The following is a 19,816-nucleotide window of genomic DNA, read 5'->3' as shown; positions in this document are numbered from 1 at the left end:
TCATTCTACTTCAATTTTTGTGACAGGTGAGGAACAGCCATGTTGAACTTGTGTTGACTTGTGCTTTCCTACTGAGGAGCAATCTAACACCAGCTCTATCAAAGCCACTTCCTAACAGAATGTACAGTCATGCCCATCCAGAACTGTGGGAGATGTGTACTAAACACAAGTGGGGGAGGGCAGCTGGCAGGCACAATGAAAGGAATTCCTCCCTGGCACAAATATTTTTGGCGGTGTTGAAACCCTGTATTTATTGGTTACTCTATGAACCTGAAAAATTCTGAGAATACACATTCCTGGCCTTGTCATACCTAACTAATACTTTTAACCTTCCTTGTGGTGTGCTTTTCAGAGCCAAGAAGGGCTTTTTTTGCATGTCAACAGATGAGAGAGAAAGATGCAAAAGCTTCCCAATCAAGAAAACGTCACATTTCAGTGTTTTGACCTCTTAACAATACAGTTTCAAAATTTCATTTTTTTAATTTGGTTGTTGCATAATACATTCAACATTTTCATTCATCAGCTGTGGTGCTTTTGGCTACGGCCTTTATGTAAGTAAGACACCTGAAGATTCTTCAGATGCCCTTACCTTGTGATGTCCTCCTGCAGCTGGGAGGGGTCTGGAGGGTAGAACTTCACATTGAATCCAAACACCCAAGGCGCACCTGAAGAAACACCAAAGACAGATACATAAGACATGAGTTCAGTCTTGAGGTTCATTAGTCAGGATTCATAGTTTTTCAGATTATACTTGTTGTGTATTGAGTGCAGTGTCTTCAACTATTTTCAACTACAACATTTACATTTAGATGTTTCCCTATCATGTTGTTTTGGATTTACATTAAAATGGTGGCTTGTTAGTGATCATGCCTTTGTGTGATGCATGTCAAGATCATCAAATTTGGCACACAAACATGTACAAATAACACACAACCAACCATGCAGCAGGGGAGGAACGAAAAGCTACCAAGCCGGCATTAACAAAACAAAATCCCAAATCTGCCAACAGACATTTGCACAGCTGCACATAAAAGACATCAACACTATAGGTTTGCCAGGCTATGCATCTTCACCTCCGATTTCTGCACTAGGCAGCATTCCTTCTCCCTCCTCTGCTTGCATGAATGGTTAGGGGGAACATTGGTATTTAGTGGGAGGGAGGCTGTTAGAAGGCTTTAGCAAGCCTACTAAGTGACTGAACATGGACAAGGCCAAAACTGTGACATTTGGACATGGACAGAGTGGATATCGTTACCAGAATGGCACTGATGCGGATGATTGACAAACAAATGCATCAGTGAACAGAAGATTCTCAGGAACTCGGCACAATATGCTGTCTTAAACTTCAGTTCACCTGTCCTGGATAACTAACAATTTCAAATAGTTACCAAAGGGCCACAACCATGACATGAAAGTTGCTGTGAAAGTCATTTGGCAAAATTTTTAGATACAGATGTGACTGAAATGTATTTTATTTACACCAAAAATACCTTTGAAGTTTTTTTTTTAACTCTGCAGACAATCAAATTGCTCAAATTTTTCATCAAAAGACACATAAACAGAGGCTTTACTTTTTAGATGGATGAATTGACGTGTACAAACTGACCATTCTGGTAACAATATACTCCAAGTGATAAGATACGATGCACAACGCTACCTGGAGGAATGATTACATTCTCTTTCTCTTCCAAATCTGTATGTCACAGGCAGAGAGAGGATGGGGAAAATGAATCAAATGTCATGAAGAAAACCCACATGGTGAAATGAGACATAAGAGCAAGAAATAGCAGAACACAAAAAGGAAGACGCCATAATCAAACAAACAGAGCAAAATCAAACACAAGGAAGCATGATCATTAAAATGATGGGTCAAGGCATAGTCACATTCCTTCAAGTCAACCCTTCTTGTCTCATATCAATCAAATCCTTTGCCTACATTCAACCCAAACACCGTACTGAGATTTACATTTAGAAAGCTACAAAGCTTCCTGATGTACTTTTAATCTTTGACAATATATCAAAAATGAACAGTACATATGCCATATGGCTTAACTACACACAGGGATTTAGCAACTACTGTACATCTGTATTATATATGTGAGTGGCAGGGATCCAACATCTACATTTATTTTGTTGTGCCAGATGTTGCAACATTTTTCGTGCCTTTTGATCTGGAACCTTGGCGAGGACATCTAGCTGAGAACCTCCCAGACAGTAGCGGGGCAGGCTGGTGGAGCTCGGCCTTACTGTGTTTACAGGTACGGGCACCAGACTGATCGACATCCTCCAAACAGCCTGCTTTGTTTAGACCTTGTACAAGCTTGGGCTAGCAGCTCTGTCTTTAGGAGGGGCTGATCTCAGAGGTTCCTTCTTCTGTCTTAACTGTAATAAGGTCGTATTATTTCAGCTAAAGTCTTATGTACAGCAAAACAATATTGGAAATGTGTCTAACTGTGGACTTTTTTTCCATATCACAAAAACTATTGTCCTCAAAATGTCCTACATTAAAGGACAATGCTATCAAACGCGCTGCTCATACAAGAACATTTTACTTTGAAATAATACTGTAATGTTGAAATGATATCTCCCCGTGTCAAAACCTTGGCTGAACAAACTGGCTCTGGCCTTTACATCTTTATGTGAATTCTAAGTCCAAACACACGACTCATCTGTTTCAGCTCGGAAAAGAGGAAGCAACAGAATTTGAATGTCCTCAGAAGGAAGGTTTTAGTTTTCACTTATCACCAAACATCCACCATGCTAAACACAGCCCTCTCCTACAAAGATGGCCACCACTGTAACCAAACTTGTCCTTCAGACCTTGTAGCCATGGCAACAGGCAGAGGATGTTGACGCATCGCCCATCGTGACCTCCGGGGACCTGACAAGTTTTATTTGGAACTGCATGTCCTTGTCAGCGCTGCACAATTTATTTTGCACACAAAGCTGACCTTGGCAAGGAAGTGAATCAGGAGCATGATTTTGCAAGAATCAACCAAAATAGATATACAGTCAAACCTGTATTAGCGGCCACCTTTGCATAACGGCCACCTGCCCATAGTGGCCACTTTTTGTCGGTCCCTTGAATTCGTAATGATTAAGAAATAGGCTTAGCGGCCACCTGTCCAACGCGGCCACGGCCACACGATTTCCGGTCCCGCAGGTACAAAAACACTGCCGATTACGGCCACGCGGACCGCTGATCTATGTTTCGGCACGCGTTCGGCCATATACAGCTGCCGTATCGTCACCCTACGCCGGATTTAAAACCTCTTTGATTTATTTTCAAAACAAAACTTCGTAAACTGGCGCTACCCATACCCGCCGACAAGCGAGATCATATAAGGTCAATAGACGACACCAATATTACAGAGGTAAATTGCGTTAAAGTTACGTTCTAATACACTATCGCTTAGGTTAATTTTTATCACAAAAACTTTCTAAATGAATTGTTACAAAGACAAAATGATATGAACTTCAGACTATGGTGGGTTTTATTCTTACATTTATTAAGAGATAAGTCTAAAATGACGAGACTTTTCTTGTGAGTACCACATTAGCATAATGGGCGAACCTGACGTGTGAACGCGGGAGGGAACACACGGACGGCGAAGTATCAAAGGATACAAGACGAAAGATCAAAGAAATATGACGATACCGGTCTCTTCAGACAATATCAACTGTAGAACATTTGAAACTTTTTATAGCTTTTGTTTTCTTAATACATATAGTGTAAAATCATTGCAGTACATGTACAGTACTGTATTATGTGAATAAAGATCAGTGGGTACTAAAACCATGTGTAACTTATTGCTTGTGGTCAATTAATTAGCATATTCTCTATAGTGGCCACCTCTCTATAGTGGCCAATTTTGACCAGTCCCTTGAGTGGCCGCTATAGACAGGTTTGACTGTATACAGAATACCTGAAGTTGTTCTGACCACTTTTCCATTATGATGAATATTTTTACACTTCTTTATCATTTCCTCAATCTAAGAATAACTACTGTATTACATAAAACTCTTACCTTGCACACCATGAAAGTCAATACCTTTACCTGACATAAATCAACATTGTAGCCCCTTTCTGTGGGACTTTCTATAGTATCTTCTGTAATCTCTATCTGAACTTTGACCATGACAATATCCCCAAGTTCATTGACATGCTGAATTTGTTTCAAAGTTCAAGGCAAGGATCTGCCTTTACTTGACCAGGGACATTCCTCTACGGACCCACACATCTGCGCTTCATTTCTAAGACATAACACAATAGGTAGACATTGGGGAAGAAATACAACTTTTTTTATAATGGGGAAGGGAATCTTACACAGATACTGGGTAATTCTTGCTATCACAGAATTGATTGAAGACTACAATGTTACATGTGGAAGATAGAACTAGTTTTTAGTTTCTTGCCTGGCTTAAAGACTCTTATTCTTCTTATTATGTAAACTTAGATGAAAAATAACATTCCACAATTTTCAACATCTAAGACTATCTGCCTTTTAAGACTGACAGATGAATTATGTGTGAAAGTGCACACAGAGCCATGACATAGCGATTTCCATACATGTCACCCACCTAAGGACCATTGATACCACCTGACCTACATACGGAGACCTGTCAACAATGTTTTACTTTCCCCAAACACTTGTACTTCCCAAACCTACTTTTAACAGGACTTTGATGGCTTTCCAGTAAACATCTCTTGGCAGATTTCTGCATGAGAAAGACCTGGGCTTTCTTCATCTTAAGCTTTTCTCAGTGGGAATTTAAGAATGCCCATTCATGACAAACACAATGTAATTCCTCAAGGTCATGTTCTAGTTGGCTCACAGATCTGCAACTACTGTCTACTCTACAACTGCGGCTGAAAATAAGCTCTCATTGAGAACATTTCAATAGGTGGTTTTGTGGCCCTCCCAGTCCCCTTCCCATAAACATAACAGTGTACCTGAAAACTTAACAGCAAGAAGAAAGAACAATCTTAACTGTTTGATAAGGAAAAATATTCAAGCAAGTAATAAGACAAGTGAGTAATCCTGATACAAAATATTTGTTGGTTGTCATCATTCTCAAGAACAAAAATGTCAAGATTAACAGGACAAAATTGGTGGTACTGTTTAAAAACTGCAGCATTGCTTTTAAACCCCTTGAAGTTCTTCTCAGTCAACACTTCTGCCAACCAGTGAACCAGTGCAACCTGTGGCTGGCAGGAGTCCACAGGACAGACCCATCTGTGTATAGAGTCAACCTTCTTCCCATTCCATTCATGTACCAGTAGCCTACATGTTCAAAACAGTCTGTCAGGTTCCTTACCTTCCTATCTCCAGCTTGACAAGTTATGGCACTACAGGATGACAAGGTCTTGCAAGTTCAATGAAATGCCTCAATGTATAGAGATCACACACGTTGGTTTCTTATTGAACATCCCGAGCGCTAGGCCTCATGACAAAATATCACTGTCACTTTCTATTTCACTACAACAAACCAGTTTTTCCCCTGGTGAAGCATGGAATGTTTTGTCAAGGGTTGCTTTTCACAGTTTCCTTGAGTCATACACAGTGAACATCACAGTCAACGACATTTCAAATGATGTTTTTGAAAGTCATACACTGATACTGTGAAAATAGAACTAAAGAGTTGAAACAGAAATGAGCTCATGAACCTCTAACAGCTTTCTGCCGCATAAAGTCAGGTCTGCAATGGGTATGCTCTAAGTGTACTACAAAATCTGTTCAAAAACTGTTGCTACTTTCAGTGTTGTAACATCGAGGCAATGCCACACTGGTGGGCAACACTAACTTAATTCCTTAACCAAACACTTAAGATGTCACAAAAACAATGGCCTTCACTACTTAAAACCTGATGCATGGGTGTGCTTTGAAGCATATTATCCCAACACAATCCTAAGGAAGGTAGGGCTATTCTAGCATTAGACAATTTGATCCAATCAGCCACAACTTGCCTCTGTTTCCATGGCATTAAAACACTGCCTGTCCACAGGTTGAGATAACATAAAGGTGTGGTAGCTTTCTTTTAGCCTCTTAAAAGCAAATGGAACCTCCTGGCTATTTGTTTGAACTAGCACCATTTGTGCCTTGAAGTAAAGCCGGCAGTGAAACCTGTAGTGGCTGTGGATGACGTCCATGGGGCAAAAGTTTGACACTTACACAGGAAGGATGTCCAAATTTGGTACCAAATTTCTCAGAAATGGGAGTTTCGGGGGTAAAGCACTGTACACTACTTTTAAGAGTTATAGTTGAATGTAAAGTGTCACAGCCAAATGTTGCAACTATCTATCATCATAGTTACAGTACTTCTAACAATCCTTGCCTCATCATGACCAGGTGGTCGCTATGCAAAGCTGGCCGCTGATACAGGTTTGACTGTATGCTATGTCATAGACATTGTTGTATGCACAGAATCTTAGCTGACATACTTCTAGGAGCCTCCACATACCTCGGTAGATATTGCGAAAGGCTATAACATCAAGCATTATCATTCTACAAGCCAGATTTAGGAGATACATTCCTGCAATACTAATTTTCTCCTACTAGATAACAAAGCCCACCACATTTTGCTATCTCATCATCCCAGACAGTTCCAGACAATTTTGTCTCGCTTCAATCTAGCTTACTATTTCTTTGAAAATTGTTGTTAAAAATGCTATGTATCAGAACAAAAAGAGCATCTACTCTATCCATACTTATGATGCAATACATCAATGATTATGGACAATATATCAATTTTGGACTGAAGTTGTAGACATGCTTTAGAGGTTGTGGCCTTGCATTTGTACTCCACATAACAAGTCTGACCAATCGGTTCTCTCCGGTTTTGCTGAGTCCTTTTCCTGTGACCTATTTTGCCAAAAGTGGATGTCCTATTTCCATCAGAAAGCAATTTGCCACTTATCTGTCCTGTCCAGAAATCCAGACAGGAATTCTAAGATGTTTTTCTACCAACTTCTTGTTATCTAATTGGCACATCTTTTCAATATAAACACATGAACAGTAATACTGTGTATCAGTGACTTCCACAAACTTAACTGCAGCCTAACATTTCAACGTTCTTCCCTGACGACGTTACCCACATCCTTTCAAAAGCTTAATTTCCAATGGTACTTCTGCCAACCTATACTTTGGACTAAACCGACTATTCTCTCACTGTGGCAAACTTTATCCTAACATAGCCTTTCTTGTGACATCAATGTCATGATTGCAGATCAAAAGTTATTAGTTTTTGCAGTGTGAAGCGAATCTACTTGTCTGCCTTCCCTGAAAATTTTCTATCATTCTTGCATAAGTCAAACATCCGCCAGGTAAATGATTAGCAACATTCAACAAATGCTCCACAGTTCACAGCACTTTGCAATTTAAACCAGCTCTAATTCTATGATAAGGTCCAATGGCTGCAGCAGCACTCTGGTAAATCTGCTTTGTTATCATGTGTAAACTTCAATAATCTAGACATCTGAATACCGTATATTCTCAAATAAAGTACGCACTTTTTAAACTTTTCAAAATTGAAAAGGTGCTACAAGTTGTTACCAAAGTTGGGGTGCGTACTTTATTTGAGGTCACTGCACAGAGAAATGGTAAAAAAAGCCTAAAATAAAGCAAGGTGGAGCTACACTTCTAGTAATTTTTCAAAACATGCACATTGTTGTTGTCTTGTAGTTGTCTAAACATGAAACAAAGAAATTGTCTAAACATGATTTACATAAGATTGGCATTTGCATACAATCCTTTTGAGTTAGTGACTTTGACTTGTACAACTGTTTTTTCCTGATTTCTTCTACCAGTTCACAGTGATTTTTATAATTGCAGTAGGCAATTCTCCAGGTTATCTTATGCAAAATAACCGGGGGAAACATAATAAATTTGAATTTATCCAGTTAAAGGTCTGTTCAAAATTGGTGGAGAAGGGGTGCATACTTTATTTGAGTTTTTCCATTTTACCTTTCAGTCCCAAAGATCTGTCAAAGACTTGTCCAAAATCAGGGGTGCATACTTTAATTGGGGTGCGTACTTTATTCGAGAATATACGGTACTTGAAGTTACGTTATTTTCTTGAAGTCTTCATGTAGTAATGGTTGTGTAATGTCTTCTCATGTTGTTCCCACAGCTAATAGTAACTGCATGCTGCATTCTAGGTGACTCAAGCCCCTCATGACAGGTTACATGCAGCAGACTGAGGAAGTGTTACAAACCCACTTCTACTGATCAAACAGTCACCCTATCTGATGTATCAAGCAACACTCTAGACACACTCCGCTGATGCCGATATAAACAGATAGCTTGCTTTCTAAAGCAGGTTATCAACAAACACCAAAGCAATACTTTTAACAGATCCTGCCTTGAGAAGTAAACAGAGGAATTTGCTCGGAGTAAAGATACAGGACAGCAGTGGTTGGAAAGTGGTGATGTTTGTGATTAAGGTCCAGGTTTGTTATGGCCTGTAGAGTAAACTAACCCACCTGCTATCTGTTTCCCGATCGCCTTCAGTGGATCCAGCCAGTACTGAAACAACACAGACATCAAGTCAGCAAGGGATGGGCAGACAGGTCAAATGGGGGTCAGGTTGGGGACACATTGTGTTCTCTTACAAAAAAAATACTACATGTACAGATGTCTATGGCTCAGCCACTCAAGTTGTAACAAGTTAATGTCCTTCTCCATTACTTCCAGTTTGTTTGACCTTGATGTCAAAGTTCTCACAGTTCAAACCCAAGGCTATGTAAGATAGGGATGGATGGAGGGAGAGAGTCATGTGCATCCATGCAACCAGCACGACCGGGTGATGATGATGAAACCCAAATACAAAATGTACGTGTGTAATATCTTTATATAGACTTGGTCCTAACTTAGCCATATCGAAACATATTAAGTATATAAGATGCATAGTAAATGCAATAGTTTGGTACAACTTTAATTGCCCGTCAGTCCTTTTCTACCCACCTTCTGGTCCTGAGGATCCGTGTAGGTGATGCCGAAGTAGTCCTTCTCCAGGAGATTCATGTGGTCACAGATCATGTCGAATAGTTGCTGACCCTTTGCCTTCTTCTGAAAAAACAAAGGATGAAATACAAGGTTCCAAGCTGCACTATACAGTCAAGCCTGTCAATGGTGACTACTGTTGAGCTTACAGAAGACAGGTGGCCACTACAGTGAGGATTCTTCATGGTTGGGTCATTGGGAGAAACAATCTAAGGGACCAGCAAAAACTTGTTACAATGGACAGGTGGTCGTCTTGCAAAGGTACTCAAGATTTGACATTAGATGTTTTTATCTCACAGGCCTATTGCCTTCCTCTGGAACAACAGCAAAAGGAAGACTTTAAGAACCGTCAATGATGTGATCTGAAGCAAAACTTGGTGCCTTGCTTTGCACTCTGATTCGGTACACTAACTATTATCATATGCATATTATATGACCATCTTGAAAAGTAATGATAAGAATATGATGCCAAGGACTGCACATGTTTCGCATTAAAATTAAACATTACGCTAACCCATGTTTGAGATCATTTTGCTAAGATTACTTCCACAGACCTTACCAAAAAAGCCGTCACCACATAAAAGCCATTCATTTCATGCATGGTTTATCAAAACGTTTTTGTCGTTTCCACCCAGACATAAAAGACCACCTTTAACACAACCTTTAATGCTCTGATTTAAGTTAAAAGGAATAACATTCACCCGAGAGTCGTGACTAGCAATGACTTTTACACATTAAGAAAGCCATGAGTCACTTTCCCGGACACAAACATATTATAATGGCTTAACTTAGATTACCCAATGACCAAAATGCAGAAAATTTATACACATTTCTTTCTAATATTTCTGACAATAATATACAAACTAACAGTGACAATCGTTAGCAAGAAAAAAAGACAAAGGGTGGTTTTACAAGGAGGAATTAATATGTTTATCAAAGAAATGACTTTTTCTAAATGGCTGGTAAAGCGAGCTTTTGCTTCACAAAAAGGAAAGTAGCTGAAACATGGTGATGTTTATTTCCTCATTTATTTAATCCTTATCATTTTCCTTTAAAACCACAGGTTGTGATATTTCCTGTCAGGCACCCTCCCCAAGGCCACCCTAACTCATCTCCTGCACCAGAATTAGCATGTATTGATCCTTGGCTATCGAAAATTCTCCACCTAATCACAGGACAGAAGATGAACAGCAGAATGGGCTACTGGGTCATGCCTGGAATTCCTGTCACAATGGGAATGCTCATTTCACCTCGGTGATAGACAGCGTGCAATAACCTGTTATTGACTGGCACTCAGAATTACAGTGGGATGGACCAGGTCTTCTGGCTCCTGAGTTATTACGAAGGTCCCTGCCAACTTTCAATTTGACCTTCAGGGTTGCTGAAACAGGTTCCGATGGAAGGGCACAAAGGCCAGCATCCTTCATGGCACTGTCGTCGACCTAATAAAATCTGCTGTGTGCTTAGTGTGGCCATGATCCAAAACCGCCCACCTTTTCTGACTGACAGCAGGCTAGTATAAAGAAACAAGTGATACCACTGCTGTGTGGCTGACATTATGATTTAGATATTATTGTGATTTAGAGATTATATTAGCACGAAGAGACATTTTTTGTCCTGAACCATACCCTTGAACGGTAGCTGGGTCGTCCCCTGCCAGGCTGGTGGCTTGCCCGCCTTAGCCCTGGACCTCAACTCCCCCCCCTACTTTGATGGGTTATCTGGGGGTATTGTGATGTAGATGTAGATATATAGCTCTATCAAACAAAAGAAGAAGACTTACATCTAACTCCACTTCGTACTCCGTCCCATCCAACAACAGCACCTTGTACAGCCGCATCTTGACTGGCTTGGTCTTCTTCACCGGAGACGTCTTCGTCTCCGCCTTGTTCTCGGCAGGAACAGCGTCCTGCTGGTTCACTTCGTTGGCACCCTCCTCCGACGGCATCTTGCTTCTTCTCACTGCTCAACCTGTAAAGGAAAAAAATAACTATGTAACTACTTATCTAATGTGGAATCATATTCTTACTTACCCAAGTTTGGTATCTTATCATGAAAAGAATGATAACAGTCAAATCTGTGAGATTGAAGAAATATCTTTCACTTCTTGTTGTCAATATATCTATATAAGATGTACACTTTTCTTACATATAACAGGATATCTGCTTCTATATGGGAGTATGAGATTTAGGCACCCGCATATGAAGAAACGGTCCGTCCCTAGCTCTGACGTACTGTATTGATTATTTTGGCCACAAGGGAAGGCCTGGCCTCAAACAAGTGACCTGTCTGTATTGATTTTTTCCACAACAGTCTTTATCACTTCCTGTGTTCTTCAGCTTCATTTTTCTCACACATAAACATTCCATCTTCCGACAGGCACCTTGCCAATTTGCCGATAATAATCGCTTTAAGGTTCCTCTATATCAGCATTCTATAAGATATACTCCTACAAAGGCAATGTGAGATGTGGTTATTCCATGGACTGCTGCATCTCAATTTGATTACTGGGTCCTAGCTTGAGGTTGGGTGTTCCAAACATGACCTGGCCACGTTAGATTTCCTTACTTGGTTATCTTTTCTTTGGTACCATCTGCTAATCCTGTTTCAGCAGCAATAGGTATCATAGATTGTGATATACGCTCCTCGCTATAGCTGAAATGCACATGTACACCAATAAAGAAACGCCTGTCATGGGAATACATCTGTGTTCGCCTTTAGGAAAGGCTGGGAATTATTACAAATTGATGGGATAAACTGAAACAAAGCAATAAGCAGTGAAATCGTACTGAACTTGGCATAAAAATCTTACAAATCAATATTCTATCACCTGATACTAACCATTATGAAAGTACTACCTCTGGGCAATGACCTAATGAACACTGTTACTTGGTTGAGAGTGGATTCAAACATTTGGGCAATGACCTAATGAACACTGTTACTTGGTTGAGAGTGGATTCAAACATTTGCTGTTGTGTGTTTTATTATCACAAGTGACCAAAACCAAGGACGTTCCATGACAGAGCCCACGGAGGAGAAAGTGGGAAGTGGAGGAAGGAGGAAACAAGATGTCGGTTCAGATTAGACCATACCTCCATCCAACAACAAGATCATCAATCAGCCCCAGGCAGCTTATGATAGCTACGGCTGTCATTAATACATGCCTTCCTGCAGGCGAGCAATCAAACTTCACAACCATCTGCATACATGAGCGCAACACGTCCTCCATATACCTGTGACTCACCTGTCTTAAAAAAACTAAAGAAAGATTGATTCTTTATCATCCAAACGGATAGTCAAGCGTTTCCAAATATGGCAATACTGGATGCATGCTTACAAACAGGATGCAATTTAGGATGCAGAAAGATTTCCACAGCAATGGACAATTTGGGAGTATTAAGCCCAAACCTAGACAATAGAGCGAGGACTAAGTACCCTTACTTCCTATTAAGAGTTCTAGAAGACTAATAATAAATGCCTTGTCATATCCAACATCAAAAGCAAGGCATCTAAGTATGTTATTAAGGACAAGGCATGATATGATACACCTATCAGAGGAATGATTTGGACAGTCTCTAAAAATCTGTTCAGGACTGATAAGAGGCTTGGTGCATGTGATAGCTGTGTATGATGCGACAATCACCTATAGCTGTTGAAATACCAGAGACCAAACTGATAGTGTTGTTTTCCCTCGATGGGTATACAACTTTGTTTGGGCAGTAATTTTAACATGATCAAACAAGGAGATCGTCCCAACAAACGCGCTCCTCATGAGTCCTTCAATTTTTTCTAGTTTGAAAGTAAAGACAAAGTAAAGCCAAGCCACACACTTATCAATTTATTAGTTCCAAAGGGACTAAGATGATTTTGCACTAAAGATGATGTTTTATCAATCTATCATCACTTCTGTTAATCATGTACGCCATCTCAAGGACAACTCATTCCTTATAACAAATAGAAAGCCAACAGAAACAACATCATTGTTCAAGACATTCAAAAAACAAACAGCTGCCAAAAAAGGTTGTGGCAAAATATACAGTACCTCCAACAGTGAATTATTTCAGGTGTCAAAAGCAGGATTCCCATTTCCAAACAATCCATCAGTGCTTATTACCCTTAGAACACAGTGACAATGGTTCTGGAATATTTGCCAAGAAGCTGTGGTCCGATTTTCAGCAGGAGACCATGTCTGACAGAGGCTTTCCTGGCTTCTAGTTGAAAATGGAAAATCTGGTTCGAGGTGACATCATTACTTCTATCTTGCAGTATGCCACTTGTCTGCATGGCAAATGTTTTGTACATCTGCACAGTACGACCGACATGGAATGCTGATGTAGACTAGTCAGTAATGGATGCCAGACAAAGCTAAGTGATTTCCCATGTTTGGAATCACACTGTCCAGTTAAATCTTTCAGGAGACACTGCTGTAGAGTCATGCTTACCAGGCTTATGACTCTTCAAGTCTCTGGCAGTTGTCTGCATCAGACCTACTTGACAAGCATAGTATTCTTCTGTTTTAGAAATGTATTATAACACCGTATTAATTTTATTCTAGGCATACCAACTACCAGTTCTACTACTTGAGATACTGTAATATACTCTACATCAATTGAGTTGCAATCTGCTACTGATAATGTTTGCCTCATTTCTCCCTGCTTTCCTTAGCTCCTCCCCTCTTCCACATGGGTACATCACTCCTGATTAACAAGCCCTGTCCAGTATACAAACCCCTAATTACCTGGTCTGTTGGGACCCAGCAGGATGTACAAGAGTTAGCTCCAGGAGAGACAAGGAAACCTGTCCTTAGTCACCATTTGGCCTGTGGTGGCAACCAGTAAACCACAACATCCCAGGAAGACCTCTGGTGAACTAGGGTCAGGGCAGGAATTCACACTGTTTGGACTCTGCCCCATCTAATGGATACCTCCTTGGCCTGAACTACTACCGGTAGTAACCTGTAGACACTACCATTTTCCTTACCCATCTCTAGACAATAATTTGTAAAGAGGGTGTAGGGCCTTTTTGTAAATAGCGAAATTTGAATACGTTGAATATGCACCCATTTATGTCACCTCTAAAGCTCTTCCCCTAGCCCTTAAAGTAGCCTTGCAGTTCATTTTGATGGATTAACAGTATGTTGACAATGCTTTAGCAAAGTCAACACCTGTAAATCACCAAAATGATCAGGTTTCAATTAAATACTTTACTACACCAGAGCCAAGGTCTAGTTACTCTTGCTGGCTGTAAAGCTACTCAGGATGTATACTGGAGACAGCTGCACTACAAGGCCTGAGGTCCCACCAGCACAAAAGGTAGGCTGTACCTTCAGTGCCTGCCAGGGAATAGGCCACCAAAAGGCCTTCAGACCAGCATCCAAAAATAAACACTGACTTCCCCCCAAGCTTGTCTGCCTGACCCTGAGTTACGGGGTCATCAGATTTTCCTGTGGCCAATGTTGGTGTATTTGTATAAATATCAAACATGACAACAAGCGTCGGGGGAACTCTGCTAATAAAATGTTACGAAACAGTACTAACGTAACTTTCACGAATAGAAGTTTGAGTCAATATATTGGCTATCCAATGCTGGCTATCCAATGTTAGTAAAATCCTGGAGGAGTCAGGGTTTGCGTACCTATTGCTTAACAGTGATCACAACACATCGTTGGCTCAGGCTGAAATAAAACAAAGACTGGAAGACACCTTTCTTCAAAACTTTTATTCAGAAATTAACTCCCCTGGTATTAAAGAAAACCAAGGGAATAAATTAAGAACCTACAGAAAATTCAAGTATACATATGAAAGAGAAAAATACCTCGATATAACAAATTTTAGCTATCGCAGAGCCATGACTAAACTAAGGATCAGCGATCATCCTCTACAAATTGAAGCCGGTAGATACACCCGAACTCCTCCAAATGATAGATTTTGTATGTTTTGTGATAAGAACTATAGGTATATAGAAGATGAAGCGCACTTTCTTCTAGAATGCTCACTGTATAAAGATATACGCAATACCTTTGTTAATAGTACTACGCTTGCAAAACATAAATATACACAACTAACAAAAGAAGACTTTTTCAAATATATAATGACGTCAGTTAACTATGATTTGATAGAAGAACTCTGTAAGTTCGTCTTCACATGTTTTAAGAAGAGGGAGGAAGCATGTAGAAATATAGTCGTAAGTAGAACATAGAATAGCTTACTTATCAGACTCTTTGTATGCAACTTACTGCATTTAGCCCTAGGAGGGCATGAATATGCAATAAACTTCATTGTCATTGTCATTATATTTAGAAAAAGCCCAACTTGTTTACTTGTGGTACTGAGATGTAGTTCACGACATCTGAAACAGCATAAACGTACCATCCTGCTATCTCCCATAACTTTCAGCATGTGTGCATTACCTATGGTAACCCTAATCTATGTGCTGACTTGGCCCACCAGAGGGGTAGCAGAGATATCTGTCATCTGTTTCACAATAGCACCACATACACGAATGGAACAATATGGGACAACAGCAGCTGAAAACATGGTTCGGGACAAACTGGCATTCCTGCATCATAGCTGCATGACAAGGCATTCCTGTTCTGTGGCATGAATTTTACATCAGTTGCTAAGCAGTGGGTACTACGATTTGCAAGATAAAAGCAAAACTTCCTGTCCCCTTCCACAACGGTCTGTTGACAGAGGCGGCGGCACCATTTTTTAGTTGTGGGGGCGAAATTTGGTAATATACAATATCACTAAATCGAGGGCCGAAGGCCCGAGGCGTCGCGCCGGAGGCGTGACCCTTCTAGGGGGGTCCGGGGGCATGCACCCCCGGAAAATTTTCAAATCTAAACCCTCTGAAACGCTATTTCCTGCATTTTGAGAGGCAAATTTTGCTGCCAGAATAAGCTATCTTCAATGGCATTTCTATCAAAAATACACATAGTTTTAGCTTTAGTTATTGAGGCCGACGCCCCCAACATATTTTCACCATTTCGAGCGGCGAGGGCACGAGCCGTTGCAAGGTAGTTTCTGGGATATTTTGAAATCTAGACCCTCGGAAACACCATTTCCTGCATTTTGATGGACACATTTTGCTGACAGACTAAGCTGAATTGAATGACACTTCTAGTTAAGAAAACCATTTTTGAGGGTGACGATCCACGCCCCAACATTTTTACACTACCTCGTTGCGAGCCCCGAAGACGCAAGCCGTCGACGCGTCGCAAGGGAGCTCTGGAGAAATTTTGAAATCAGAACAGTTTAAATGCCATTTATTGCATTTGAAGGGAACATTTAGCTTGCAAACAAAGCTAGTTTGATAATGAAACTTCTAATAGTATAAAGGATCGTGGAGGACGACGCTCCGGCAACATTTTCCCACCACGTCCAGTGCCGAAGACGCGAGTTCTCGCAAGGAAGGTCCTTTGAAATCTTTAAATCTGGACCCTCTGAAACGTCATTTGTTGCATTTTCAGAGTAAACTTTTGCAAGTAGACTAGCGGGATATGATGATTTCCATTAGTGAAAATATACACAAGGTTTTCAGCTGGATTTTGTATATTTCAGCTTATTTTATCGTGGGGGCGACCGCCCCCACTGCCCCCACGGTGCCGCCGCCACTGGTTGACTTTGGTGGGTGAAGTGGAGTGAGGAAGTTTTCCATCATTGCCTGTTCAGTCTCCAAGAACACTGTGCACAATGGACTATCAAATGGCTTTCCTTGACTTTCCATAACAGTGACTGGTTTATGCACATTCTTAACCCTGGGAGACATTAAAGAAGCATAATTTGTATGAATACAAATGTGACAATGACCTAGTTCAGTGATTCAGCATAGCCAGCAAATAAGATACAATACTTCATTTGGAGTTGTTATACAGAACATCCTCATAACCCCACTCATGGCAAAAGATGTTATTTACAGTTCCAAAATACCACATTTTGTCTAAAAAGTAAATACTATGTCATGTTTTTAACAATTTTTTTTTTTAAAGTAAGTGTAGCTACTTTCAGTTTATCTCAATGCCATAGTAGACTGTCAAAAACCACCAGATATACAACAAATCAGATAGAGACAGCTTTCAGACCCGCAGGTATTGTGACTGCCTTTCATCCTGAATCAGTGAAACCAAGACATACCTCACAAGCAGGGCCTCTTCATGGGAAAATACCTACAATGCCCGCAGCTACCTGGAGGAACACCTGTATCCTGCACACGCCTGGGAATATTCTTCCAAACTGGGTCACACCTCTGCCCCACTCCCCCAAGGCAATAATGAATCATCCTTATCTCTCCGTAAGAATAATGAGAAGGGTTTATAGGGACAACAGTACAACACTTTAATTATCAAGCCAGAAGGTATATTTGATGTCAGCCAGACCACAGGTGTAAAAATCAAAATCCTTTATTGCCTGATTTGCACTCTCCCACTGAGATTGCCTTTGATGTGAAGTACCTTGTACTGTAAATAGTGTAAAATCCAAGTGCCTGGGAATCAAAGTGAATAACTGCAAGTTAATTCAACAGTGGTGTTGCTTCTTTTTAACACATCAGTAGTTCATGAGAGGGGACAATACAATCTTCTTGTGAATTTGCAAGTTTCACTACAAACACAATACTGCCCAGTTGGCAGTTGGCATTCTCTTGCCACACCCTCCAAGGGTTTGCAATTCCCTTTGACTCTGCTTGGTGTTAAGAGTTCAAGGACCTCCTGTAACAAAAGACCAAAAGTCTTTCTTGCACGCCATGCTGACTGTATGAACCCAGCCCATGGAATGAATTCTCTGTGTAGACTAGCATACTGTCTGAAAATTTAATAGTCTACTGTATTCAGCAACACTTTGTCATAGCACCTGAGCATTCCACATCAGGTATATATTAACTTCAATTGTGAGCATTATTTTGCATTCCAGGCAGGTCAAAGACACGTTTTTCTGTAGGTTGACATTTATAACTAATCTGGATTTAACCCAAACAAATTTTGTGAATGCCAAAATTGTTGGTTATATCTTTCCACCATGTCTCCTCCAGTTATGTGCTGGGGTTGAATAGTAATCCTGCTGTCAACTTCCATTTGTTAGGCACATTTGGAGTCTTTACCAGGCTGGTGTTGAGGGTGTTGTGCCAGAGGGAGGTTACACTAGTTGACATATACAGAGAAGCACATACAATCATTTATTACAGAAACGATTTATACTTTTGAAAGTTGATTCTTGACTTGGTCTACAGGACATTTACTAAAAAAGGAGAACTACTTATCACCTTGGATCTGACATAAGCTAATTGGTCCACCATACCAGACTGTGCCATGATAGGCTTCCCTAGAGGCTGGCTGATTATTCCAAACATGTGCCTTTCCCCCTGTCAATTTATGATTCTTACATCAAGTCTGTGATATTTTAAATGTCAACATCTCAAAGGATTTTCCTTCTGAATGGATATCCATTCAGAAGTAAAGATATAGGTACATCAAAGTATAGTTTTTGATTGGCTGCACCAAGAATGCAGAGAGAATTAACCCTAAACCATAAATGCATATGGAACACTGTTATGGTGCACCTGCTATCTTTATTCCAAGCCTATAAAATAAGTATGACAGGAAACATTTCTTTGCTTGCGATCAGTATCATTAAAGAAATGCACGAGTTGTAACAACACAACTTATTTCTGTACCTACAAAGTTTGCAAACAAGAAACTGACACTACACGAGCAGGAAAATGGCCATCCTCTGGATACAGGGGGCTCGACAAGTGACAGCTAAATTCCTCAAGCTTCCAAAGTAGGATTGCCACCCATCCATGACTTACCAGAGGAATTCTAAGGGCTGCTAATGACTTGCCTGGGGATAGTTTCTCTCTCCCACAGCTTCTTGCTAGAACTCAGGAGGAATGCCCCCAGTGAAGTATTGATAGGTCCCCATGTGCTCTAGGTCAAATCCATGATGGCTTTGTACCATGCTAGAATAGTAAGCATGCTTTCAAGCAAGTTTCAGGGGTCTACAACCTTCAGGTCAAGAGATCTATTTTCAACCGCCTTTAATCTTCAAGCAGATGTTGGGTGGAATAGTGTAAATATTTTCTGCCAGTCATCTACCAGCTTTTGGAATATATCACACCCCAACATCTGCTTGAAGAATTCAGAAGCCTGTTACTACATGAGCATCTTTATTCAATTTTCATCAAACTATGCACACAAGCACAAAAGATAAAATCTAAATTCCGCCTCCCCATTTCAAAATCATATCCTGTATCTCAAATCAACAACTAGGTGTTAATCCCTGCAGTGTTTAGCACGGGTCATTACCATGTTAATTCATTACCGCTACCCCACTGCCTTTTCTCACCCCAGTCTATAAACACCCAATCTTTTCCCAGCAGGGAGCAGAACCAGAGATAAACTGTGGGTTGAGATCTGCCTACCAACATTACTCTGTCATGATTCATGCCTTTTAGCATTTGCCTTTGATTACACAACAGAGACAAATTATAGAAGTTGGTTCACAAATAGACTTTGTACAGCAGCAACCTTCAATCGCTTCTAGCAACTGAGCAGATCTTTTAACCTTTTAATGAAATTAACTGGACTGACAACAAAAACTAAAAGCTGCTAACGCTATCCATGCCCTGCAGTTACCACTATGCACCAGACAGGAAAATGCCACCATGCCACAGGTTACCTTCAACCTAATGCCTCAAGGCTGTGTGGCTTGTGCACGAAGCATTTAGAAATCCCTGTAAACAGGTTCCTCTCTAAAATCCTGAAATATACGATAACGGCGACTTTTGCCAGACAGAGGAAAATATCTCAACCATGACTT

At 40.5% G+C, this 19,816-nt stretch overlaps 1 protein-coding gene across 1 annotated transcript in view; it reads right to left on the bottom strand.

Moving 5' to 3' along the window:
- Window positions 1-19,816, bottom strand: part of LOC118409520 (protein 4.1-like) — a gene marked incomplete in the record, with an annotated part of 43,846 nt that overhangs the window by 18,657 nt on the left and 5,373 nt on the right. The window contains 5 exon segments of the mRNA XM_035810593.1: window positions 590-665; window positions 1,658-1,693; window positions 8,483-8,525; window positions 8,964-9,068; window positions 10,786-10,973. Of these exon segments, the coding sequence (XP_035666486.1) occupies window positions 590-665; window positions 1,658-1,693; window positions 8,483-8,525; window positions 8,964-9,068; window positions 10,786-10,950 (425 nt within the window).

The sequence above is a fragment of the Branchiostoma floridae genome, chromosome 2 (genome assembly GCF_000003815.2).
Source record: "Branchiostoma floridae strain S238N-H82 chromosome 2, Bfl_VNyyK, whole genome shotgun sequence".
Taxonomy (NCBI): Eukaryota; Metazoa; Chordata; class Leptocardii; order Amphioxiformes; family Branchiostomatidae; genus Branchiostoma; species Branchiostoma floridae.
This window is presented reverse-complemented; position numbering and strand designations above follow the sequence as displayed.